This window comes from Notolepis coatsorum (genome assembly GCF_963971535.1).
Source record: "Notolepis coatsorum genome assembly, chromosome: 1".
NCBI classification, from domain to species: Eukaryota; Metazoa; Chordata; class Actinopteri; order Aulopiformes; family Paralepididae; genus Notolepis; species Notolepis coatsorum.
In genome coordinates, this window is record NC_140165.1 from 160,085,096 (window position 1) to 160,112,942 (window position 27,847).

General features: G+C 44.9%; 1 protein-coding gene across 1 annotated transcript in view; it reads left to right on the plus strand.

The window, feature by feature from the left end:
* The window catches only part of LOC311243778 (bifunctional methylenetetrahydrofolate dehydrogenase/cyclohydrolase 2, mitochondrial-like), a 181,389-nt gene that overhangs the window by 90,851 nt on the left and 62,691 nt on the right, over positions 1–27,847 (plus strand). Inside the window, exon 5 of the mRNA XM_084333121.1 lies at positions 25,719–25,826. Within this exon, the coding sequence (XP_084189247.1) occupies positions 25,719–25,826 (108 nt within the window). The remainder of the gene's footprint in view (positions 1–25,718; positions 25,827–27,847) is intronic.

The following is a 27,847-nucleotide window of genomic DNA, read 5'->3' on the forward strand; positions in this document are numbered from 1 at the left end:
AGGTTTCCAGTGGGGTTATCCCTTTACATATGTTTCCTTTAAGGGTGTGGGGTTATCCCTTTACATCCTTTAAGGGTGTCCTTTACATATGTTTCCATTAAGGGTTGTCTCTTTACATTTGTTTCCCTTAAGATAATTCCTTTACACATGCTTTTATTTATGATGTGAGTTTTCTTTGACTAATACTTTGTGTTCACCAGCCTTGGCCATGCCTGGCCTTATACCAGCTGGCACTCGTTAGTAGTCTAGGTCAAGTACAATTACCATCACGCACCTGATGTGTGTTCTAATCAGCGCTCCAGGGGCTTTATATACCTGGACCTTCTTTCTATCGATGTCGGCTCGTTTTGGAATACAACTGCTTTTGCCTGCTTTTTCCCCATTGCTGTGCCTCGTCTACTTTCCCTCCAGGACTTTCTGTGGAGATCCGCTGATGAGAACCTTGTTCCCCGTTTGGAGCTGCGCCTCGTTTACCCGCCTTACGCGTTTGCGCTTGGGTGAGTTGGAACCAAACCCCTCTGGATTATTCTGTCTGTGTGTGTGACGAACACAGAAGATTATCATTTTTGCTTGCACTGGACTCAGTTGAAGTGTGTGTTTAGAAGAGACACTGAAGATATCATTTCTGTTTGCACTAAACTCAGCTAACTTGTGTGTTGTGGAAAACACTGAAGATTGTCACTGTTCATTGGTTCTGGACACAGCTAAGGGAGGAGGGAACCACACTGCCTCTGTGTTTCGTTGGACTGTTATTGATATCTCTCTCTCTCTCCGTTTTCCACCTCGAGTTAAAGCTGGGAGTATCTGCAGAGCCGCTACAACGTCAAATACCGATTCCCCACCGCTATCACCAGGAGGATCTGCAGAGCCGCAGAGAACTCTGCCGATGGCAGTCTCCCTTGTTGTTTCATAATTGTTACGTTACCCCTTTTGTGACTCTGTAAATAAATACGCCCTAGTATTTGTCTAACTCTGAACTTCCTGTCTGTGCCGTTGCGTTTGAGGTCGGTTCAAACCCTAACAAAAAGCCTGTTCACTTCATCCCGTCGTCTCTGCCTCTACTCTCTCTGCTCGTGTTCCTGCATTTGGGGTCTCCTCTCCTATTCCCACACCGAACCCTCACACACGTAGGTGCTTTTTAGAGCGTTTTTGAAGGTGGGTAGGGATTCACATTATTTTACGGCTGTGGGTAGGGCGTTTCACATTGTATTTCTTTTATCTACTTTTTCTCCCCATTTTTTTATTTTTTCTCCCTTCCCCAATTTCGTATTGTCCAATTCTACCCTCCCCTTTCTCGAGCGCTGTTGGCCATGCCTCCCACAAGCCGGCCGCAATGTGGACGAAGCCTTGCATCACGTGTCCCCTCCGGTACTCGAAGAGGCAGCCATCGCATCTTTTCACCTGCACAGCGCGATCTCTCAGCGGCGAGGGTCTGCGTGGGAGACCAGGCCCATTGCAAGTTGCTGTACTCTGTCGTCTACTCTAAGCCATCCTAGGTTGTCAAAATGGTCAGGGGTGAGGTGGGTTTTAGGAGTAAGGTCAAGCAGTAGTCTGACCAGTTTGTTTTGTGATGTTTGTAATCTTGTTTTTAGTGCCTTTGAGGTGCTTTGGTACCATGAGGTGCAAGCATAGTCGTAGTACCCTTGAATGAGTGCTCCTGTTAGAGTTTTCAGGGTATTCTTGTTTACCAGAGAGGAGATCCGGTACAAGAATCTTGTTTTTTTTTATTACATTGGTTGCCATCTTGTCACAGGAAAGATTTGCCTCTAGGATGGAACCCAGGTATGTAATTTCATCTTTCCTTGTGACAATATTGTCACCCACTGTAACAGAGAAGTCATTGGCCTTGCTGAGTTTGTTATTTGATCCAAAGAGAATGGACTCTGTTTTACCCAGGTGTAATGGTAGTTTGTTATCAGCGAGCCGGGTGCAGATTCTGCCAAGTTCAGAGCTGAGGGCATTTTCAACCTGTAACTTGTCCCTGTCAGAGACCAGCAGGGCTGAGTCGTCCGCGAACAGGAACAAGTTGCAGTCACAAGCTGACGACATGACATTTGCATAAATTAGGAACAGTAGCGGTCCTAGTATGCTGCCCGTGATATGTGCTCGGACTGACATACTGTATTACACCTGGCTCACTTTTTAGCTAGTGATAGAGCTATCGTGATCTGAGAGCTAGGTTGGCTAACAGATCTTGAACTTTTGTCATGCTGAGCTAGGCTGGGCTTGGTTTACATGGGAAATTTGACTATCACACAGGCTAAACCTTGTGCTCATCTAAAATAGCCGGACATGTGCTTGATGTCATGCTAGGCTAAGCTAGGCTTGGTTTACATAAGCTATTTACGTTATCAGTTGGCCGATGCGGTTGGCTCAAGGAAGTGCCAACGTTTAGTACTTAGGCATAGAGATTTTCCCCACACTAAATCAAACAACTTTATATAACTTCACAGGTATATATAATAAAATAGACCAAGATCTAAATAGATGTTTGAGCCTTCCTAACTCATTACAGGCCACAGCATTCATAATCAAAATGAACATACTCCCTAGGATACATTTTGTTAGTTCAATGCTCCCCCTGCTTCCTCCAATAGACCACTGGCGCAAGACACAAACTATGATATCTAAATTTATTTGGAATAACAAACGCCCAAGAATCAAAATAACTACCAGGAAACAGGATGGGGGCTTGGCAATCCCCGATTTTAAGTACTTCTGGTCCTTTTCGCTGAGACCCCTGATAAGCTGGTTTGACCCTGAAATTGCTGTATTTTGGTGCTCCTTAGAAGCAGCAGCGGTCTCACCACAAAGATTACAGGATGTAGTATACTCCAATATCCCTATATCAAAATGCCAATTACGATATGGACCGATCATATCCCACAGAATTCAAACATGGCATAACGTTCACAGGTCTTGTGATGTCAAATGCCCATGGCACCTCGACTCCTATTCTTCATAACCAACATCTTCTTGTTGGGCACCAACCTGTACATTTTCCCAATGGGTGAGGAGGGGAGTTCATACTCTGGGGGATATATATGATAAAAATGGCCTTCGAGCATTTCAGGACCTAAGAGATTTTTATGATCTTCCCGGGGTATCATTCTTCCTCTACTTGCAACTAAGGTCGGCGCTCAAGGCGCATAGGGTACCGTGGGCTCAAGCATTACACCCACACCCTTTTATTAAACGTATCAGTGACAGAACAACCTAAAGAGGTTTTGTCTCAGATTTATATACACTCTTAACTCATTGGACGCCACGGATTAGCCTCATCCTGTAGTAGCTACCGCCACCGCTGTAAACGGTGGGATTCGCTCACCTTGTTTGCAGGGCTATAACTATTTAAATATTATAGTGAAGTCACAAAGGTCTCTACTATGTTCTGGTTCTGATAAGATCAGAACCGGCTTGATCCAACTCTGCGTTGTGAATTGTGTCTCCTAAAAACCCTTGTACTTTCAAAAGACCAACTGGTCTTGTTCGACGGCATCGAAGCAGGAGAAATGAAGGTGAGGTTGTACTAGCATCTGTTTTGATTCAAAGTTAAAGGTGTAATCACAATGGTTCTGGTTCAATTACAATAAAGAACACTATAATATTCAAGGTACCGGAGCACTATGCCGCTCGTGCTACTAAGAAAGCAGATTAAAGAATGATAGTTGTTGAGTTGTTGATGTTCTTTGCTGTCTGGCTGACAAACAAAGAAAGTCTTTTCTCCCTCCAAAAGCTCTTTTCCGTTTGTTCTCCTCTGCCCGCGCCGTCCTCTGTGTGAAAAGGTGGGTGTCGTCCTGTGTCGGTTCTGTTTCCAGTGTCTCTCCACCTTCCCATTTTATCCATGAGCCAGAGACCCTGGGCGTGACGTCACCAAGTGACCTCACGCATAGGATTTCCACCCAATCGCGAGCCTTGACAGTATTTGAAAAAGAGGGGCCGTCCCCTGAGGCCCACCAGCGGTCTCCTTTGTTTTCCAATCAAAGAATAAATACCGTCTAACCAACATAATACTTTGGTTATTGAACCCAAGATATATATATTCAAATTGAGATTGATTTCATAAACACAGAGATATCATTTTTGAACAGTTTCTCTTGATGCTAAATGAGAATCACAGTAGTTTTATCATTTAAGCCCACTTCCAGTTTCCTAATCATATTCTTTTAACTTAAATCAATATCTATTTTATACAGTTATTATTCAACACATTTAAGTATTTTCCAATGTAGATTCAGAAGTGGCCTAATTTCAAACTCTGTGATTCTTATTCATAAACATGGCATATTTTATATCATTCGATTCAGAATTGTTACCACAATATAACAGGATCATTTGCAGTTCATTTCAAGCTAATTTAGGTATAGAAACAGACATTTGAAAGTGTACTTGACTTGATGTTACTGAGAATGGTGACGCTTTGCTCCTCCCCTACATCTGTCTCAACATGTAGTCACAGGACCAGATGACCTGGCCGCCTGTCAGGCCTTGGGGCATGAGATAACGGCTTCCTGTGATGTAGTAAGCCACAGGACCAGTTTAACAGATAACACAGGATATGTGTCTCTTGATCTATTGTCTGCAGCTGCCAACAGTTGTATGCAAATTTGCCTCCTGTTGTGAGCCCATGTCTCTGTAGACACATACAATCTCTGAGCTAACTCACTCTATTTTAATCAGGTTTAAACTATGATTGCCAACCTATTAACCACTTATTGTTTAAAGGGGAACTCCAACATTTTGGGAAATTAGCTTATTTAACATCTTCCCTGGAGTTAGACAAGAAGATACATACCTTTTTTGTCTCTGTGCGTGCATTTTAGCTTTGGGAATAGACGCTCCGTTAGCATAGCTTAGCTTCATCACTGGAAGTGAGGCAGGACAGTAGCCTTACAGTGCCTTACAGTGTATTGCAAGGTCTGACATTGACCAAACTTGATATGCATGACCTTGGTGGGCTCTAGGTCAACTCCTGAAAAGGGGGTCAATGTCAGACTTTGCAATCAAAAGTTAGGGGGCTAATAACCTTTGCCATAATTTCAGTGCGCCCCCTAACTTTTGATTGCAAGGTCTGACATTGACCCCCTTTTCAGGAGTTGACCTAGAGCCCACCAAGGTCATGCATATCAAGTTTGGTCAATGTCAGACCTTGCAATACACTGTAAGGCACTGTAAGGCTACTGTCCTGCCTCACTTCCAGTGATGAAGCTAAGCTATGCTAACGGAGCGTCTATTCCCAAAGCTAAAATGCACGCACAGAGACAAAAAAGGTATGTATCTTCTTGTCTAACTCCAGGGAAGATGTTAAATAAGCTAATTTCCCAAAATGTTGGAGTTCCCCTTTAAGACTAAAAGTATAAAGCATTCATTTTGCACACAAATCCAGTAGTATTTTCTAATTAAATGACTTATGATTATTTACAAAGTTCCTTAACCTAGGGACAACCATCTGGTCTATTTTATTACAATGTAGCCTCAGGGCCTGGCCCCCTGTGGTTCATGACTGAAAGACATCTTTTATGACCAATCCTTATGCTTACTTAGAACCTTTTCTATTAGGAACATTTTCCAGTACGTTTAGGATTTATGATTTATCAATTATTACTACAGTCCACACTCGGATAGAGATTAACTATCCTTAATTAGCTAGTATAATATGTTAAACATAGATCCTAACGTCTGCTTACTACTACCTGGATAAAAATTAAAGCATTTTAAATCATACTTGGATAATATGCATACGGCATCCCACACTCGGATCCTAAAAAATCAAAACAACATTATTTTTCTACATCTCTTTCCTATGTATAATTATCGTCACCCAAACATCTTTATTTTCAGTCCATTTTCATTATTGTGTGCAGTCTTTGACACTCTTTTTCGTACCATGATCAATTTCCACTGGTTTCCATTGGGGGTTGTCAAATTCTGACTTGGAACCGGGAGAGGGGGGTCAATGTTTTCTAGATTGACCTGGCCACCCCCTCCTCATTTCTCAGAGACGGTGCATATCAAGACTGCTGATCTCCCTCTTAATGCTACCCCCAACGCTTGGCTTCAAACAGGGAGGTCGAATCAGAAAGCCAGTTGACTTCCGATCCCTCCCCTTCTGTCGAGGCCTCGTGCCTCGTGCTGTCACTCAAATAGGGGCATGACCCCCTGCTGTATTGGCCTGTTCAGTTGAACCAGGAGCTCTTCTCTCGGATGTCAGTTGCGTCGATCTCAGGTGGGGTGATTAGATCTCCCCTCTGGCGCTGTCACGGCTGTTGAGGAGGTTGTGTTGTCTCCTGCAGTCGTCGCTGGCTCAACCCCTGTTGACCCTCGGAATAGTGGAAGAGGTTTGATTCTCCCCACCCTCCGCCTGGTCGTTGATAGGGGCGATAGAGGGTCCACCCCTTCGCTCGATGACACCCGGTCAGTTGCTAAGGCCATTCAGCCTGTCTGTTGACAGCCGGAGCAGTTGATGAGGCCTAGCAGCCTGTCTCCTCGTAGATTGCCTGTCGTTTGGCCTCTCTCGTTCCCCTCCGAAGCCTCAAGACTCGGTCACTGCGTTGGCCGGAACTCTCAACGCTTGAGAGTTAGGCTTCTCCTGGATCTCTTGGTACCCGCAGTGTTGTGATTCCCCATGGAACCGCTGGATAGACACTAGCCAGTGTCCTGGATCAACAGTACTGATGGAGTCGTTGGTCTTCCTCGTACCACACTCTGATGACTGCTGACTCCCCAATCTCCCATTCGTATCCTGCAGTGAGTATATATCGCTTCGGTGGACAGTGCAGGTTACTTCTAGCACAACAATTGATTGAGAATCCATATTTTCCTCCCTCAGACACTCTTTACTGGTCTGAGTTTGACAACTTTCTTTTCCAAATCATTTATCTATATATTTCATGGCTTCTAGATCGTTAATATTCAAAATTCAGAAAAATTCACATGGCTCTCATTATATTATGCTGATTATGCTGTCAAAACAGTATAACCCCACCCTCCTTTGATGTGGAATAACATTCTAAACATCATACCTCTGTTTCTGGACAGCTGCCTCGAGGCCCGGACAGCCAATACTGACAAGACCTCTCCCCCAGTAGTCCTACACGTACGGCAACAAATCACAGTCCGCTTTAAACACACATCTTTCACACACTCCGCCAGCCTCTAACAAGCCGTCAGAGTCCCCCACAAGCCAATCATCAATTGCACATGTCCACACCCTACACAAAGGCTATTTGGCCAATGGCGACCAAAACCTATTGAGCTTATCAATGTACAGAGAATCATGTTTTCCAACACTCCACCAATCGCGACACAACCCCCAGATCCTAGATCTGGATTCTTAATGAGCGGGGAACAACCCCATGAACCAGCTCTAGTCCATTCACATTGTTCCCAGTCCACTGTATAGACATATATTACCAGTCCCGTTGTGTCGTCACCATCCTCCGTTCCTAAGAAAAAATAAAGAAAAGAAACAAAACAAAGAAAAACCGCCCAAAACAATAATTGAAAACAATAATCAAAATTTGTGAGCATTGCTTTTTCAACTCACTCTTAGAAACAAAATTAACCTATCATCTAGGGGCGTAACCACCCCGTATATACTAAGAAACAAAATGAAAAAATCAAAAGAATAAACAAAATGAAAAACTTCCGGCCTAAGGCAGGAATTGCTTGTAAAACACTAGGAAAGAAAAATAAGCAGAAATAAAAATAAACGCCTATATCTATTACTCATGATTTTTGATGTTCGTCTATCAATATTTCTTAATTTCTTACCCATGCAGTCCACCATTTGACCAAACTGATTATTGATCAAGCATGGATAGTCTATTGATCAATATCTGACGCAGTGTCACATCATTTCACTGTCTAATATTGAATACTTAATATTAACTGTTTAACCTAGTTCAGAGTCCACATGACCACAAAAGCCATTGCGGTGACAATTTTTCTCTCCTTCTCCCATCTGTGCAGCTTGGCCAGGCTGCACAGGTGGGAGACATCAAAAATCGTCCACCATACCATTCTCTCTTACGTTTTCCTTACTGCCACAGTAAGAGTTGATCAGAAACACTGTAGCAAAAAGGAAAATCCATGATTGGTTTATTTCCCTACTGGGAATACTTGATTTGATGCTCTTGTTAGTCCGATTAGTTCATGCATCCATCAGTTACTTCATCACTCCACGTTAGTTACCACACATCCATTTTAGTAACTCCCACTCATACCCTAATCACCTAACCCCTCTATATATTTTTTATTCTATTTTTATTCTAATCAGTTGTATATAATTTTTATTCAATTCATTCTATTTTTATTCTAATCTGTTGTATATCTTTTTTATTCAATTTATTTTCATTTTTAATCGCTTTCTATATTCTTTATTCTGCCGGCGGCCTCTGCAGACATGACCTTTGAAAATGACCCATCAGTCCACAGATCCAGCAAACCTGTCTTTGTTCCCTCGGTTGTGGGGCCCTGTGAGCCCCCCGCCTGTAATCGGATGGCCCTGGGTTCATCGGCCCCAGAGTCTGTCCTTGCTCTCTGCCATTACCGCCATGGCTCTCACCTCTGACAGTCCCTTCCTGGTTTCGCCCCCCTTGAGCCTGTTCTGGGGAGAAAACCACATACCTTTCTCGTTCAGCCACCGTCCTTTGAGCCTGTTGTCGGGAGGGGTCTGGAAACCTACCCCGCCCGAGGCTCTGCGCACCCTGTCGAGGCCCCGCTCCCTGTCTGGGCAACGGGGCACAGGGCCTAACTCTGACGCCCGAAGCATGACCTCAATCACTGTACCATCTAGTAGTACATTCTTTCTCGCCAGTTCTTGCTCCAGCCTCTGCGTCTCGTGTGCGCCTTGACCAATCTCCAGCTGTGTCTTCATCAGGTCTCGATGCACTGCCTCATGTCGTCCGAACGCTGCTATAAACGCTCTCTGTTGTCTATAGGTCGACGTCTCTCCCCCCATCCCAGCGCTGGCGGTCTGACTTCCCATCTCTGGGCCCCGCCTCTCATCTTGACTCGGGTGCTGAGGGGGTTCTGGACCGGGGGAGCTTGCGGGCTGTGGGCACTGTTCTTGATACCGACCTTGGTTTTGCCCGTGTCCGCCTCTTCGTCTGTTATTCCATCGCGGACCTCCTCCTCTGGGTTGAGGACGACACTCTCCTTCTCGGGGTCGATATTCTTGGTCACAGTCCCTAGCTATATGTCCGAGATTTTCGCACGCCCAGCACACCACCCTGGCCCTTGTTGACTGGCTCCTCGTCCCCTGGCCACGCCTCTCAGTTTGGTGTTGATGTTGGGGGTGGGGGGAACCTGGGCAAGGGACACTGGTGGTCTGTAGAAACTGTTCATGTATTATTCCATACCTGCTGTCGGTCTTGGTTCCAGCCGTACGGCCAGAGTCAACTCCCTGGGACTGCTGCAACAACACCGCTCTCCTCAGCTGCTTTCTTTGTCTCTTGGTTAAATGGCAGTCACCTGCAATGGCCACTTCAGCATGGATCGGCTCTGGTAATACAGTTGTCTCTGGTTCACTCTCCCCAAAGACCCCCTGTGTTGGAGTTAAAGACATTATTTCCAGTCCCTCCGTCACACTGGTCTCAGGAGGGGAGTCAGTCACATTCAAATCAATCAGGTTAACGTCACTGTTCCATTCGGTCAATGAAATGTCTGCAGAAGTTATCGGCATGTCCCCACTAGCGGCATTATTTCTTTTCATCGCCTTTCGTAATCTCTTTTCCTGTATTTTGATTTGGGTACGCATTCTATACCGGCCTCCTTTCCTATACTTAAATCCAAGGTTTTGTAAAGGCCTGAATATCTTTGGCCATTGTTTCTTCACTTTTATTGTGACATTTCCAGTCGTTGGAATAGACAGATTGTCTACCCTTGCTATGGTTATTGCATCTAAACCTTCAGTTGCTCCTATCTGTGTATTTGCCATTCTCACCACTTTCAAACACTCGTAATATCACCGTTTGGAAAGCAAGTTTCTCTGTATTTCAGACTACTTTTACAACCTTGAGTTAAAATCACTCACACTGGCAGAGTTATTGGTGCAAACAGGAATTGACAAAACGCTTAGTGATACTACACCCAGACTTCAACAGTCAATTTGATCCCCCGTTTGGAGTTTGGAATTGTCAGCACTGCCTCTGTCCGCCCTGGAGCAGCTGTGAAGAAAGAAAGAAAAAACATACACTTAATTATCAGTGGCATTTCCCTTTCACAATCCATCATTATCTTTAAGCATGGAATGTCGGGCATCTTCTATACTAATATCACTTTAGAGAGCGTTAGTGCAATTTTCTTTCGAATTTTAACGACACGGCCTTAGTTGTTTTCTGTTCTGTTGTCTTCATCGGAAAACTGGATCTTCCAATCCTTTTGTCATGTATCCGCATCACATGACTCTGGGGAACACTATTTCACATCAGCCTCTTCCGTCTGTTGATCAATCAGAAATTTGTTATTCACAGCCTATAATTTCTAAACACTTGTGCTGGATATGGTAATTTAGTTGCTTAAATTGTCTTCTTCCTCTCAATGAATTCGTAATTCCTTTCTCCTAAAATATTTTACCTCTTATTGCTCTTCAAATGACTATGTGCATATGTAATTAACCATTTCCTTCTATGTGTAGCTGTATTTATTACTTTATCTGCGAAAGTCTAGAATGTATTCCTATCATCATTTATCTTTACCGCTTTGACCCTTTTAACCTCCTTCCAGTTAAGAGTACCCTCCTCCCGTTCGGATGCACTGCTTGCCCTACTCAGATGCACCTCTCCCCAAACAAGTTTAGGAGGTGCAAAGTGTGGGGAAACCGGCTTTTCAGGGCCGCATTGCCTCCTACACCGGACCCCCTCTCACCCAACAGGGATACAGGCCTCCACTTCCAGGCTAAGGTCTCCTCTCATGAACAGAAGAAGTCCCCTTATTTTACCTTCAGATGCAGTTTAAGGCTGGGACCCTTTCCAATCTTAGGAGTGACAGTCCAGATTCCTCTGAATTGACACCCCTTACCCTTCTGCTTCCCAGTGGTTCTTTTCAAACCTGCTGATCACAGAAGCACAATTCGCCTACTAACGCATTTGGTTTCGGCTTACTGTGGCCTGACTGTACATTGAGCCCGACGCATTTATGCCCATACTGTCCAGTCACCTCACAGTCCCACTTCCTGCGTTTCTGTGACTATAAGCAGGGTCATAATGCTCATCGGACCGACCGGTGACGCAGTCGATAGAGATCTCATAGTCCATCATCAAGTCAGGACCCCAAGCGGCTGAGGCTCAGTCTGCTCCCCATCCCACTTGCTATGGGTATGGAAACTTTGACCGTTTTCACCAGCCTGGCCTGTTCACAGCAGGTGCTGTGCCCCCTCCGGTGCACTGCCCCACTTCTAGGTTTGGACCGTCGTCCACCTACCACCCAGTGCCCACATATACATTACATGCAACGTTATCTGGGCCGACTAGACGGTAACACAGTAAGATGTTGGTCATCTTGCCAGACACGAGGGCCATTCAGTATCTCCCTTGCTTACTATAGAATAGATTTAACGTGCCCAGGGAACCTTCCGATTCCACCGCCGCCTGCTTGTGACTAGAGGTTCGAGGTGCCTACCCCCTCCCTAATCACAATATTCACATAATTTACTCATAATTAATACACATTCCCCCTGTTTTAACACCCTAACCTCAGGTGTTAAAACAACACGCTTTCAACTCACGGGGAATTAAATAAATTTTCAGTGATTTATATCACAGAATCCCTGCGGCTCGGAACAGCGTCCCACACCTGTTTATTAAACTACAGGTGCAGACACCACCCCTATTTTGAAATCCCTGCAGACCAATGATATCCCACTGGTCCGCCATTTGCAGCCCAAGGCCTCACCCCTTCCAGTAGCGACCTGAAAGTGAAACCCCGGGTTCCCCGCACAAGGACATTCAAAATCCATACAACCAACCTAAATATTCACACAATATGGCCCAATGCGCGCAGTGTGGCAGCGAGCTACGACGAGCGCACACATGACGCATCCACATTAATGCGCGCAGTCAGACAGCGAGCTTCGACGCAGCTGTCTACCCCCGCACGCCACGATGCCCGCAGTCCCCAGTAGGGGAGTTGGGAGCTGGCATCCCCGTTGAAATGAAAAGAAAAATTACACCTCCTTCGCCGAAATCTAAACACAACCGTGGCCGGCAGGAATCCTACCACTGACGCCCCAATGCATAACAAACCCTGGCACGTCCCCTCCATCATACGCCTTGCTCTTCTACCAACATCGCCACCGCAGGTGCAGCCGAGCAGAGTGACCCCTCATACGCAGGTCCATCTGCGTAGAGAGTCCCAAATCTAACCTCAAAGCACGCTCCGACTTACGGCCCACCATCATGAACGCAACACCCAAGACACTGACACGTAGTCCCCCGTGTGCCCTGTGTCAGCAGCGCTTCACTTCCCCGTTAAATCAAGGGACCGGAAGGTGGCCGGAGACCTGGAGAGAGCCAGAGAGTATGGCCCCACCGCTCGCTGCTACAACATCATCGCCCTGACGCCGGCCAATACCACTACCAGCACTAGAAACCCACAGAAAATAACAATAAACTGCACTTGAAACCTACAGAAGATCCCAATAACCTGCACTTGAAACCTACAGAAAATAACAATAAGCTGCACTAGAAACCTACAGAAGATCTTCACAAGCTCCAGTAAATATACCCTCATATAGTCAAGCTTAAAATGCCACCCTTGTTCCCAACATGACAAGGTAAAGAAAGAGAGAGAGAGAGAAAGAGAGAGAGAGAGAGAGAGGTGGGGAGTGAGGGGGAGGGAGGGCAGGAGAGAGAGAGAGAGGGAAGGAGAGAAAGGGAGGTGGGGAGTGAGGGGAAGGGAGGGCAGGAGAGAGAGTGAGGCGGTGAGGGGGGGGAGAGGGAATGGAAGAGAGGTGGAGGGGGGTAGGGAGAGAGAGAGAGAGAAGGGGGGGTGAGGGGGGAGAGGGAATGGAAGAGAGGTGGAGGGGGGTAGGGAGAGAGAGAGAGAGAAGGGGGGGTGAGGGGGGAGAGGGAATGGAAGAGAGGTGGAGGGGGGCAGGGAGAGAGAGAGAGAGAGAGAGAGAGAAGGGGGGGGTGAGTGAAGGAGGGAGGGAGAGAGAGAGGGGGGTTGAGGGGGGAGAGGGAATGGAAGAGGGGGTTAGGGAGAGAGAGAGGGGGGTTGAGGGGGGAGAGGGAATGGAAGAGAGGTGGAGGGGGGTAGGGAGAGAGAGAGAGAGAAGGGGGGGGAGGAGGGGGAGGGGGGGGAACCTGGGCCCCACATTCCACCACTAGATTAAACTATTTCACCAAGCTACTACAGCATAACAACCTAATTCTACTATCAAACTAACCTCTAAAAGAAAAATCTCCTGTGTGTATAACCACATGAAACCAAAAGCAGCTTCGAATCGAAACTTAACCTGGCCTCTGCTGCCCCCTACTGCATTCCTAAACAAACACCATCTTCCTCTCAAAAATGGCCGTCTGGCGCCCCTACTCAAGATGGCCGCTTTATCGCGAGATATCCCGAGAGTCTCGTCATGCTATGTCGTTAGCACAGGTAGCTTAGCATATTAGCTTAGTTAGCTTTAGCTCAGCGCAGGTAGCCAGCACGTCCACCACTCCACGCACCCCTATGACGTCACAACCGGCGACCACTTAGCAACATTAGCCCCGTTTGCGCGGCTAGTTAGCATTAGCTTAGCTTCAACCACGACACCATAATAACGTTCCCCAACGGCACATTGTCCCATTTCGCCTCGCGGGCCGACACCTCGCAATGTTAGCGCAACACCGCTCCACCCTACAACAGAACTTAACGCTTCTCAAAACGCCAGTGTACAGATTTAAAAAAAAAAATAAAAACATTACAACACACAGGCCATCTCAAACAGTAGCTTGACCCCACCGCCTTTGTTTCAGCAGTGCATAGGGCGACTTCCGGGTCAAACTTTACGCCCCATTCGATCCCTTAATACATTACACAATTACTTTAAACGCGTCGAATTCGAAAATTTTAAAGTGCCATACACATCCCCGTAGTCCCATGATTCTACCGATCGACTACATACACTCGAAACTACGCCGCCCCGTCTCTAGTACACCTCGGACGCCCCCGCGGCTAATGTAGCAGCTAATGCCGCCGCGTTCCAACGGCCCCCGAAAAACCGGCGTTCAATTATTACATTTCCCCAGGGCTGTTGGTCATTAAAATTTCATAATAATACAACAATAAGCTCTCACGTTTCGTCAGACATTCCTAACCTCTAGCAGTCATTCAAGCATACATATCATTGATACAATTCAAACATCATTCAGATTTTGATCTCATGCCATTGTTATCAAAGTGCCCGCGCGGCCATCTTTAAAGATTCACATTCGATGTTTACATTTTTCAATAGTTTCCGCGTATCTATTAAAAATTTGCTCAAGCGCATTATTATACTATAACCGCAAAGGACATTTACCTTGCAAAGTGCATATTGAAATGAATATTGTTACTAAGCGTCGCGGGCCTAGACAGTGGAATTAGGCGACCAGGCGAGCATGCCCTCTCAGGATATGTACCGAATTTCTAACCTGTCTTGAACTCGCTTTCTCAGGGCCAGCCAGGCAATCCGATCCCCCTAACCAGCACTAACATGGCCAGATTATGGTAGGATAGCCGCTACGTTTTGGTAAAAATCCCCGCTCGTAGAAACACCGGGTATAATCGGCTAGACCGAACGAACCTCTAAGCTAATTGCATGCTCACCCAGAACTCAGCCGTCGTCCGCCTATTCCCACCATCTGGGAACCCCGCGACTCGCAACAAACTATTACCATACGAGCACCCTCTTACATAACCACCCGATCCCGCGGCCTGCAACGGTGTTGAACTGAAACCTGGAAACCCCATTTGCGTTCTTGCCAACGTCCTCATTATGCCCCTGCTTCCTGTCGCTTGAGAGGCGCCAGTAAACAAAGGCACGGCGTTATCCCAGCAATTGCACATAAAGGCCCACTCACCGTATACAGAACACGAAAAACACATCTTATCACTACACTCTCTGGAAGACGACCCGCGACCTACTGAACCAGCCGGGGCCAGTCATATCCAGAGCTGCACCCTAACGCACCTACCCCATCACATAGACAATTTAGCAGTGATCAACCGCTATTTATCTAGTGCGGCACGTCCCCGTCTATTGAAGCGGAATACCTCGAACCCCCCGCCTCAAAACGCCGCTCCCAATATGATAAACGAACGTTACGAATCCCCATTATAATCACTGCGCCCACCAAGAACCCCGCGACTGCCACGGAGCCCCGGCGGGCGTCCTCAGCAAGACTATTGAGTCATACATTTCTAATGCAACCCCCGTTCGAACTGAGCGCCCTACGTATTTTTCCATTATCACGGCTTGTACTCACCTATTTTCAGGTTCTGTCGTGATGTACCTCCGCGGGCACCGAGTACCTCCGGCGCCGGATGGTCCAGTCGAGAAAAAATTTATTTCTGAGAGCGCTTCAGATTCTAGGGTCAGGCACCAATTGAAGTCACAAAGGTCTCTACTATGTTCTGGTTCTGATAAGATCAGAACCGGCTTGATCCTACTCTGCGTTGTGAATTGTGTCTCCTAAAAACCCTTGTACTTTCAAAAGACCAACTGGTCTTGTTTGACGGCATCGAAGCAGGAGAAATGAAGGAGAGGTTGTACTAGCATCTGTTTTAATTCAAAGTTAAAGGTGTAATCACAATGGTTCTGGTTCAATTACAATAAAGAACACTATAATATTCAAGGTACCGGAGCACTATGCCGCTCGTCCTACTAAGAAAGCAGATTAAAGAATGATAGTTGTTGAGTTGTTGATGTTCTTTGCTGTCTGGCTGACAAACAAATAAAGTCTTTTCTCCCTCCAAAAGCTCTTTTCCGTTTGTTCTCCTCTGCCCGCGCCGTCCTCTGTGTGAAAAGGTGGGTGTCGTCCTGTGTCGGTTCCGTTTCCAGTGTCTCTCCACCTTCCCATTTTATCCATGAGCCAGAGACCCTGGGCGTGACGTCACCAAGTGACCTCACGCATAGGATTTCCACCCAATCGCGAGCCTTGACAGAGTATTTGAAAAAGAGGGGCTGTCCCCTGAGGCCCACCAGCGGTCTCCTTTGTTTTCCAATCAAAGAATAAATACCGGCTAACCAACATAATACTTTGGTTATTGAACCCAAGATATATATATTCAATTGAGATTGATTTCATAAACACAGAGATATCATTTTTGAACAGTTTCTCTTGATGCTAAATGAGAATCACAGTAGTTTTATCATTTAAGCCCACTTCCAGTTTCCTAATCATATTCTTTTAACTTAAATCAATATCTATTTTATACAGTTATTATTCAACACATTTAAGTATTTTCCAATGTAGATTCAGAAGTGGCCTAATTTCAAACTCTGTGATTCTTATTCATAAACATGGCATATTTTATATCATTCGATTCAGAATTGTTACCACAATATAACAGGATCATTTGCAGTTCATTTCAAGCTAATTTAGGTATAGAAACAGACATTTGAAAGTGTACTTGACTTGATGTTACTGAGAATGGTGACGCTTTGCTCCTCCCCTACATCTGTCTCAACATGTAGTCACAGGACCAGATGACCTGGCCGCCTGTCAGGCCTTGGGGCATGAGATAACGGCTTCCTGTGATGTAGTAAGCCACAGGACCAGTTTAACAGATAACACAGGATATGTGTCTCTTGATCTATTGTCTGCAGCTGCCAACAGTTGTATGCAAATTTGCCTCCTGTTGTGAGCCCATGTCTCTGTAGACACACACAATCTCTGAGCTAACTCACTCTATTTTAATCAGGTTTAAACTATGATTGCCAACCTATTAACCACTTATTGTTTAAGACTAAAAGTATAAAGCATTCATTTTGCACACAAATCCAGTAGTATTTTCTAATTAAATGACTTATGATTATTTACAAAGTTCCTTAACCTAGGGACAACCATCTGGTCTATTTTATTACAATGTAGCCTCAGGGCCTGGCCCCCTGTGGTTCATGACTGAAAGACATCTTTTATGACCAATCTTTATGCTTACTTAGAACCGTTTCTATTAGGAACATTTTCCAGTACGTTTAGGATTTATGATTTATCAATTATTACTACAATAGCTATATATGCAATACTATGGCCCATTTGACATCGAGTATCTATCGTTCAAGATGTGAAAAAGGAATATTTTTTCCATCCATACATTCTCGTTATATACCGTGGTGAATATAAGTATGGTTTTAGAGTGGTCTGGGGTAATCCTGGGAGGCTAGTAATAGCCTGCGACACATATTATACTTAATCCATTGGCATTTCGTCCCTATACACACTACAATAAAAAATTCAAATGCATATGATCGGTATATTATGTTCATCATTATCATGCATGCATGAAACCCACTTGCAACTAATTAATTTCTGATTAATTGATTGTCAATAACGGCATTCGTTAGTACAACAGCATACCGCTGCTGTCGGGACAAAACCTCATAACTCCAAAAACCCAACTTTTCAGCAGATGAAAAAAACTAACACAGATTTGAGGGTGAATAGAGTTAAGAGGTTTAGACAGATGATCGGTTTAATGCTTTCCCATTGTTTAAACTTTGTAAAACCCACACACACATATGGAGGATGATCTACGGAGTTGATTTATATAATAAAAAAAAAATTCAAAAAATGGAGTTATGAGGTTTTGTCCCGACAGCAGCGATACGCTGATCAGGGCGATGGCTATGAAAACAATGCACAACCAAGCTGAAATTAACGTTAAATTGCTCTTACCTGTGGCCGATGAGATTCCAAAAAGAATATTCCAATTATTTGATTGCCATCTGGTATATCGTATGTCCATTTGGCGCACGCCAAAAAAAACCCACAGCATAATGAATCGGGCGTCCCGAAAGCGATTCAATGCGATCGGGTATACCCCTCGGTCCAGCCTACTCAAAAACTCCGCCCGGAGGAATTTCAAATCAAATCAAATCAAATTTATTTATAGGGCCCGACAACACACGTTAATGTCCCCATGGGCCGTACAGGTCTTCTTTAAACAAGTCAAGAAGAAAACATAACTATAAGTCAAGAACAGAACAAGAACACCATAAGGTCCAAAATTTTTTAGATGAATGCAAATAAATGAAAGAATGCAAGCACTCCCAGACATACCCCACGCGAAGGTAAGGAAAAACTCACTAAAACCTAACAATAGGGAAAAAAGCTCCACAGGCAGTGTGGAGGAGAGAAACCTTAGAAGGGCCATTCAAGGGGGGATCTCCCTTCTTAGATGTTGGTGATAGTAGTGTTGCAGACGGACAGTTGGTAAGCATGCACTCATGTGTGTAGTGAAACACAGATGAGTGCATGCAATAGCAACTGTACATTTTGAAAGATTAAAGATAGAGCTAATAGCGATAGCAACTGAACATTTTGAAAGATTAAAGATAGAGTTGATAGCGGATCTATTTGAGGCACAGGGGCGGCGCAAAGAGGGTCACGTCCTCCCCGTCTTAGTCACGGGACATTCAACACTCCGGTCATTGCTCAGGGACAGCCGGAGACAGGGAGATAGGGGGCGGCGCAGAGAGGGTCGCGAACTCCCCGACACCATCGCGGGACATCCGGCACTCCGGTCACCACTACGAGACCTCCGGAGACAGGGGGGCACGCAGAGGGGGTCGCAACCTCCCGGCCTTCATCACGGGACGTCCAACACTCCGGTCAACACTCCAGGACAGCAAGTCATAGGGGGACAGGGAGACGGGACAGGCGTTAGACAGCTCATGAGATTGTAGTAGGCGGACATAGCAATAGATACAAGTGGTAGGCATATATGTGAATGGAGTAGATATATGAAGTAAGCATATTATGTGAATAGAATAGAAGTACTTAACCCAGCAATGAAACCGCGTTGACTGTTAATCTGTTAACAGTCTATTAATACTGTTAATCAGTTGACAGGACCACGGACAGACGGTGAATAACTGATCCAAGGCCTCGGAGGTGCATGTAGAGCAGTCACTACAATCTTGGCCAAGACCCCGAGGCATCCATCACCTTAGTCAGCGCCAGGAGACGGGCACTCAGAGAGAAGGGGGAGGGAGGGGAGGGGGGGGGGGGGAAGAGTTAGAGAGTTCCCATGTTTGTGGTGCTGCAAAGGAGCAGACATGTAGTACCCTGTAGTGCCATGTAGTACCATGTAGTACCCTGTAGTGCCATGTAGTACCCTATAGTACCCTGTAGTGCCATGTAGTACCCTGTAGTACCCTGTAGTACCCTGTAGTGCCATGTAGTACCCTGTAGTGCCCTGTGGTACCATGTAGTACCCTGTAGTGCCATGTAGTGCCATGTAGAGCCATGTAGTACCCTGTAGTGCCATGTAGTACCATGTAGTACTCTGTGGTACCATGTAGTACCCTGTACCCTAACTAAACTACCCTGTAGTAAACTACCCAGTGGTACCATGTAGTACTCTGTACCATAACTAAACTACACAGATTAATCTAAAGGTCAGTCCCCGACCAGGTGAGATCAGGGTAGGTTGAAGGAGAGAGAGAAAAGATGAGTCTTAAGCAGGGATTTAAAAGCTTCGACAGAGCAGGCGCCCCTGATGACGGCAGGTAATTTGTTCCACAGGTAGGGAGCGCGGTAGACAAAGGCTCTGTGGCCGGCGGATTTATTTTTAACCCTAGGGGTCGATAGAAGCCCCGCATTTTGTGAGCGCAGAGCACGAGCGGGCGAGTATCGGGAGATGAGATCGGATAGATAGAGCGGTGCAAGCCCATTAAAAATTTTGTAGGTGAGGAGTAGCACTTTAAAGTCAGAACGGGCTTGGATAGGAAGCCAGTGTAGGGCGGACAAAACTGGTGTGATGTGATCAAATTTTCTAGTTCATCTAGGAAGAGGGTGTAAGGGCCTGGGGGGCGGTATAGGACAGCCATTACAAAGGATGCAGTGGAGGTAGGAATCAGACCGCCACACTTTCTGTTGGGTGGAGAGGGATGCAACAGGAGCACCTCAAACGAGGAAAACTTACAGTTTGCGTCGGATGTAAAGTTGTGCTTAGAGTCATAAATTAGAGCAACTCCGCCTCCTTTCTTGGAGGTGCGTGCGATGTGGGAGCTACTAAAATTAGGGGGTGAGGCCTCGTTTAAGGGCAGAAAGTCATTAGGTTTAAGCCATGTCTCAGTGAGGCCCAATAGGTCGAGACTATGGTCTGTTATCAGTTCATTTACCAAAAGAGCTTTGGTTGGCAGAGAGCGGATGTTGATAAGGCCAACCTTCACACACTCTGTATACTTAGCAGCGCGGTTTTCAGCCATGCGGGTAGGTTTAATCGCAATTAAGTTGGCATGGTTTATCGCACAAGGACGAGCTGGGTAAAGCGGAGCGTAACGGGATATTCTAGTTTTGATTGGGTATACAGGTTTAGGGGTAGAGATAGAAAGAGAGGAGTGGGGAGCCTGGTGGAGGAGGGACCGAGCAAGAAAGGTATAAGGATTGGCAGGGTCCATCAGTTTAGCATGACTAGCAGGCTCGCTAAGAGCCTGCACCCTGGCATGCTTGTGGGGTGGCTGTCAGCCCGAAGCTATAATCTTGTCTATATTGCGAGATAAGAGAGAGGCGCCTTGCATGTTAGGATGCACGCCGTCCTTTCTCAGCAAGCCAGGGTGCCCCCAGAAAGAGGACCAATTATCCACGAACCCTAAGCCCTGTTCTTTACAGTATTTTTCCAGCCATCAGTGTAGAGAAGCTGTCCTACTCACGAACTCATCATCATGCCGGTTTACAATTTTCAATGATACAGAGTCATACACAGAGTCAGAAAGGAAGTGTAACATCGGCCGCATACCACCAGGCGGCGGTATTGGACCTTTGCAATCTCAGACACATTGCCACACAGTACCACAGCCTTGCTGGTTGATTTATGAATGGAAATAGCTAATAAAAGAAATAACGATCCAATAACGAGTATACTCGTTGTTGGCGTCCAACGATTGGCGGCCAATAACGAGTATACTCGTCGTTGGCGGGGAATGAGTTAATCAAATCCACATATAAAAATGTATCTTTGGATACAGTCTGGCGAGGGGACATCCCAGAATTAGGAAATGTCTAATGTATTTTGTGGTGTTTGTGATAATATAATTTGTTTTCGTTTTTAGGTTCTGTATTTATTATATTTATTAATTTGGTTATTCTATTGTCATTATTGTTATTGTTATTATTGTCTGGTGTTCTGTTTATTATTATTATTATTATTATTATTATTATTATTATTATTATTATTATTATTATTATTATTATTATTATTATTATTATTATTATTATTATTATTATTATTATTATTATTATTATTATATATTATTCCTGTATTATGTGCTGTCATGTTTTGTTTTATATTCAATGTAAAAAAAGAAAAGAAAACAATTTTATCAAAAGAATAATTTTAAACCTCTTAAGCTGCAACGTCCCTCATATGGGACGTTTTTCGGACTTTTTGCAACCGGCACTTTGGCGACCCCTAGTGGCTCGGGTGTGCATATTTTGTAATACAATATTTATATCGAATTGAAGGCTTATTTGTTGCCTGTCGATAGAAAATCAGACAAAATCCGTTCAGCGGTTCTCGAGTTACATGCCGGTATTTGAGGCTTGTGCAAAGTACACGGTATTGCGCAAAATACCACTCCCGACTCAGGCTGCAGTAGTTCCGTCAATCTAGATCCGATCTCAAAAGTGATTGTGGTTCGTTGTAGCCAATGAGTGTGGCTTTCCAATGATACCCCACATGGGGATCTAAAAAAAAAAAAAAAAAAAAAAAAAAAAAAACACGAAAACAGGAAGAGCAAAACAGCCGAATGAGAAAACTGAGTTTTTCTTTGTACACAGTTTACCAAAATCACTCCAAATCACTAATTTCTGACTGGATCTTTATGAAATTATGTACTACATAAGGCTTCAGGCTATGGCTCCGTCTGGATTTGTAAGCCATACCACCTTCTGGGGAAATACTACCTCTGGACTACTAACTACTACAGAAAAACTTGAGTAACACGTTTTTTTACAACTCAAGTTCAGACCTGACCTATTTTTCAGAATGTCATCTTTCAAAAGAGACCAGGCTCATGCATGTGCTATAAGTATAAAGTATGTTGTTTTGGTTTGCAAAAAAAGTATGCAGTCCTCAAAAACGAAAACGAAAATGGCCAGGAGACTCATTGCATGCCAACATTATGGGAAATGCGCTTCATGTTTGCTTTCTACTGAACACACAGAGAGGAAATTGGTATCTTATCTTCTCGTCTGACTCTTTCCCATTTCCCATAATCTTGACATGTTCCTTTAACATAACGGCCTGAATTGTGCACTAACTTTGAAGAAAACATCATGGGGAAAAACTGAGCTGCCAGATGCCTGAATGTGTTTAGATACACAGTATTCCCGTTTGCCTTGCACTACACAGACCACTCCACACATCACCAAGACCTAGCTAACTAGCCAATAGGCTAGACTTCAACAACAACCACATTTCTAAGTTTTGTCCATAGTACCCATAATGCAGCACTCTAAGGGGGGAGGCATGCCACAACAGAGCAAAGCGCCCTAGCGATGGCAATGTCAGTCACTCGCTCACTCAGTTGCCGGCACGGTTGGTTCAGCCACTTTGGTCCAGTTGGGTGTAAGGAGCAGCATAGCCTCTATGGCCTGCTAGTGGGGCTTTTAGACTCTTAGGGCCCTATTTTCATGAATCTAGACACAAACGCATGGCCAGGTTCAGAGCACTGGCACACGTGGGTGTGTCCAACCAATTTCTGGTAATTTGGTGACCAGAGTTGCAAGCGCTACACTAATTCTAAAATTGAAAACGTTTGGCCTGATGGTGGCTATAGAGGAAAGGTCATGGGGTCACCAAAATCAAGAGAGTTCATCCTACAGTGGTCATGAATGTGCACAACAAATATTAGACCAACCTGCCTTGTAGTTTGTGAGATATAGCTGCAGACAGATTCACACACGCAACCAATCGCATAATTGGCCTGGTGGAGATAATAATGGCTTGTTGGAATGTGGACAGATGTTCCTGTGCCTCACCTCCACTAGATGTTCCTGTGCCTCACCTCCACTAGATGTTCCTGTGCCTCACCTCCACTAGATGTTCCTGTTTCTCACCTCCACTAGATGTTCCTGTTTCTCACCTCGACTAGATGTTCCTGTTTCTCACCTCCACTAGATGTTCCTGTTTCTCACCTCCACTAGATGTTCCTGTTTCTCACCTCGACTAGATGTTCCTGTGCCTCACCTCCACTAGATGTTCCTGTTTCTCACCTCCACTAGATGTTCCTGTGCCTCACCTCCACTAGATGTTCCTGTTTCTCACCTCCACTAGATGTTCCTGTTTCTCACCTCCACTAGATGTTCCTGTTTCTCACCTCGACTAGATGTTCCTGTGCCTCACCTCCACTAGATGTCCCTCACCTCAACTAGATGTTCCTTCACCTCCAAGGATAACAAATTGCCAATACACCTGCGTCAGCGCTTGGGCCGGCTTTGCGCTGGCATGGCCCAAAGCCCTTAGTCTTCTTCATCCTCAGATGGACTGATGAATAGACTACATGGGCCAACCATGTAAACCTGGGTTTTCAATGCATTTTGTTTACAGTCATTCAAACATAAATATCAAATTGGCACCAAAAATAAAGACCAGGGCCCCGTTCCCCGTACCTGGATAACTGAGTTAGCCGGATAACTTTCGGTGAAGTCTGACTTAAGCCGGACTTTCCGGTTCCCCGAATCTGGATTGTCCAAATCACCATGACAACAGATCCAAAAGTTTGAGCCTGGTCGAAAGCAGGGTTTAAGTTCAAGTTAGCCGGATGAACCATCGCCACGCCCCCGCAAAGAAGTGACAGCCCGTTTCCTGAAATTATTCCCACAGTCTACGATCTGCATTATACCATTCTGAATTACGTTTTTGTGCTCCATTCTTCCAGAGGGGGCTTTTGAAATGTAAAATAGACCCAAAATGCTGATACTAAATTCACTTTGTCCTAAATAATGCACGTTATATATACCGTGGCGCTCGCTCGGTGCGATGTACACATTATGTGGTTATTTTAATTGTAACTGGGATTAAGATGTCTGATGAGATGCGCTGTTTGACGGATTTGAGAAATTGAATGAGCCGTTGACGTCACATTAATGAATGAGGATAAAGAGATAAAACTGAATTAAAAATAAAGAATATTCTAAACACGGGTCTCTCGTTCATTAATGTATAAACAATGAATTTATCCCATCTGGCACAGTGGCGCAGCGGTAGTGCTCAATCCTGGCAACCCAGCGACCGGTGTTCGAAACCCCGTGTTTCCAATATAATCTTTTGGAATATTAATGATTATACGCCAAAGTAGCCTAGTTTTAAGTTAAAATATTATAAATCTACATGCATTGAGGATGTCATTCTTTATATAGCTCTCAACGTGCACCAAATTGAATTATTCCTACATCGCAAAAAGAAGGGAAAGACTAGGTTTCGAACCCCGGTCGTCTGCGTGAAAGTCAAAAGAAGAACCCGTTACACCACAGTGGAGATAAGTAAAAGATCGACCATACATCAATCAATGGGAAGAGAGCCGTATTGTTATTCTGTATAACAGTTTAACTAATTATTTTCGCTAGCAAGATCTCATTTGATTATTCAATCCAGCAGGCAAGTTTAAAGAAATATAATCTGATTGATTGAGGTAATGAGGGACTTAAAATTAGCCTATAGATAACGCATTTAACTTGTCGGCGAGGCGATTGAGCCGTACTGCAATATGTTAATAAAGTTTTAAATCAATTAATCAATCAATGCCGCTAGAGAATCAGGATCTCTGCTATCGATACGTGCTGGCTTTTCAACTGGAGCGGCCGCGCGCACTTATCCTGGGTCTCAAGTCTGGCTTGAGTTAACGAGACTGAATCCACCTTCGAGGAACAGGAAAATCCCGGCTTCAAACATCGGGTTAACTGAATCTGGATAATGACATCTTGATCGACTTAGTTGAACCAGGTACGGGGAACGGGGCCCAGCCTATTTTGAGTCATGATGGGTTATCAAAGTTAGAAAAATGCTTATATTTAATTTACAAGTCAAACCCTTCAAGGATCGAAATGCATACAGCCAACATGTATATCATCAGGTTGGACCTTTTAAACTGAAATGAAGAAACATTTACAAAATGTAATTTTGATTTAACATCCTCTGTTGTTTAACATGGGAGTGAGAGGCATTGGCACTGTATGTGACAGCAACCTGTCTCTCCGCTCACTGTATGTGACAGCAACCTGTCTCTCCGCTCACTGACAGCAACCTGTCTGTCCGCTCACTGTATGTGACAGCAACCTGTCTCTCCGCTCACTGTATGTGACAGCAACCTGTCTCTCCGCTCACTGTATGTGACAGCAACCTGTCTCTCCACTCACTGTATGTGACAGCAATCTGTCTCTCTGCTCACTGTATGTGAACGCAACCTGTCTCTCCGCTCACTGTATGTGACAGCAACCTGTCTCTCTGCTCACTGTTTGTGACAGCAACCTGTCTCTCTGGTAACGTCACAGTTGGCTGTTGTGTTTCTGACCTGTTGTCTGCAGGTATAGAGACGGTGGGGAGGAACGTCTTGGTGGCCGGACGCTCCAAAAACGTTGGAATGCCCATTGCTATGCTGCTGCACACAGACCGCAACCACGAACGCCCCGGCGGTAAGCGCACGTGCGTGTGTGTGTGTATGTGTGTGCAGGGACGTGCACAGGACTTTAGAGGGGCAGGTGCTCAAAGGCTGAAAAGGGCACTATACCTCTGTGTGTTATAAACAAGCACGCAAAGCCCGATTTCTGGGGTCCCTTTTCGGGCGGGGGGCCCCCTTTTTATGCTTTTTGGGGGGTTTTGGTGATCAAATATTGAATATTGAACTATAATAATCAGTGCAGGAGCTCACTTATCCTTGAAAGACACTTTTATCACTGACTTAAAAGGCCCATACATCTCCATAAATGTTCAGGGGGGAGGGAATAAGTGCTTACCCTACAGACCCCAAGAAGTGCTGTATATTCTGTATTGTTTAATATAAATGCATTTTTTATTCCAATCTCGATTTGTATTTGTTATGGTTTGACACCGACCCCAAACGCAACGACACAAGAGAGTAGGATTCAGAGTTGCCAAAAACAGGGGCTTGTTTATTGAGACTAATTAAACAGCATAGAATAGGAAGAGTCTAAACAAGACAGGAATTCAAGCAAGGATGAAAATGCTCTGCTGCTCTGCAGCTTCTCCCGAGGTGGTAGTAGGGGGTAGCAGATGCTGACGTCAGAGCCGCTCTGCAGACCTCTCTCGGCAGAATCTCCGAGGTGGTGCGGGACCGAGAGAGAGAGAGAGGGAGCGAGTCAACACAGGGTGCAGGTAGAACGAGCAGGAGAACAGGAGAGGTGACTTGTACCCAAAAACAAAAGTTATCCAAGTGAACTAATCTTCGTGTAAACACACACAGTGAGCAATGTTCCAAAACACAATCCCAAGTGAAAAATATCTTCGGTGCAAAAATAGACACTGAGAGCGAAGTCCAAAATACAATCCAATGTGATAATATCTTCGGTGTGATAAACACACAGTGGGAGATGTTAGGTCAAAATATTATCCCAGTGAAACAATCAAAAAGGCAACCGCTGGGTGAGTGACTGTCTGATAAAAAAGGTGGTAATCTTCAGTGTTATAAAAACACACGAAAACGGAATTTGATCAAAGACAGTCATTAAAAACTCACCCAGGCGTTGTGCGTAAAGAGCGCTGGAACAGCAGCGGAGCGAGCGCGTCGCCACGGGAAAAAGGTGTCCAAGAGGAAGGCTTCTTGGATATCCTGGAGGTAAAGCACAGGGAACAACAGCAGCAGCAGGAACGGCGAATGCAAACAGAAAATATCAAAACGATCCAACAAAACTTGAGTGGGGAAACGGGGTATAAATAATACGGGATTGATTGATTGACAAGCAGTGACAGCTGGGGGATGTGATTGAAAAGCGTGTGGACGGGAGAGAACCAATCAACGACGTCTCTGGGAAGAAGCGTGTGAATGGGGGAATGAAATGATTAACAGAAACAAATGGAAAACAGAGCGAGGTGGTTTAAAGGAACAGAGCGAGTAAGTGAGCAAGGACAGAAACCTCACAGTATTTGAGATTCCCAAATCCCATCGGACTTGACTTCTTCGTGTCCCTCAGTGAGTGTAATACCAGCATTCAACTGTATGCGCCACAGCGGTTTCTATCATCATCATCATCATCACCACCCATGCTATGCATAAAATATATAGGTCCGCGGAGAGGCACGCTGAGGAGGCTGTGCAAACTGCAATGGAATATGGGGCATCTCTCCCTCTTTACCTAATATTTTTATTCTATCCTGACATTTTTCAGTTGGAAGTCTATATGCAGTCTATATGCGCAACGGTAAAAAAATAAAAAATAACCTATAATAAATTTTTTGTAATTTTTTTTTTAAAGGGCAGGTGCTCAAGCACCCCTTGGGCTCTGTGTGTGTACCGTGTACGTGCCTGTGTGTGTGTAGTACTGAAGATGTGTGTGTGTGTGTGTGTGTCACACAACAAAAATCTAGGTGCTGGAAATGCCATGGGCAATATCAGGAATACCTCTATATCTCAATATCAGGAATTTCTCTATATCTCATTATCAGGAAATTCACTATATCTCATTATCAGGAATTTCTC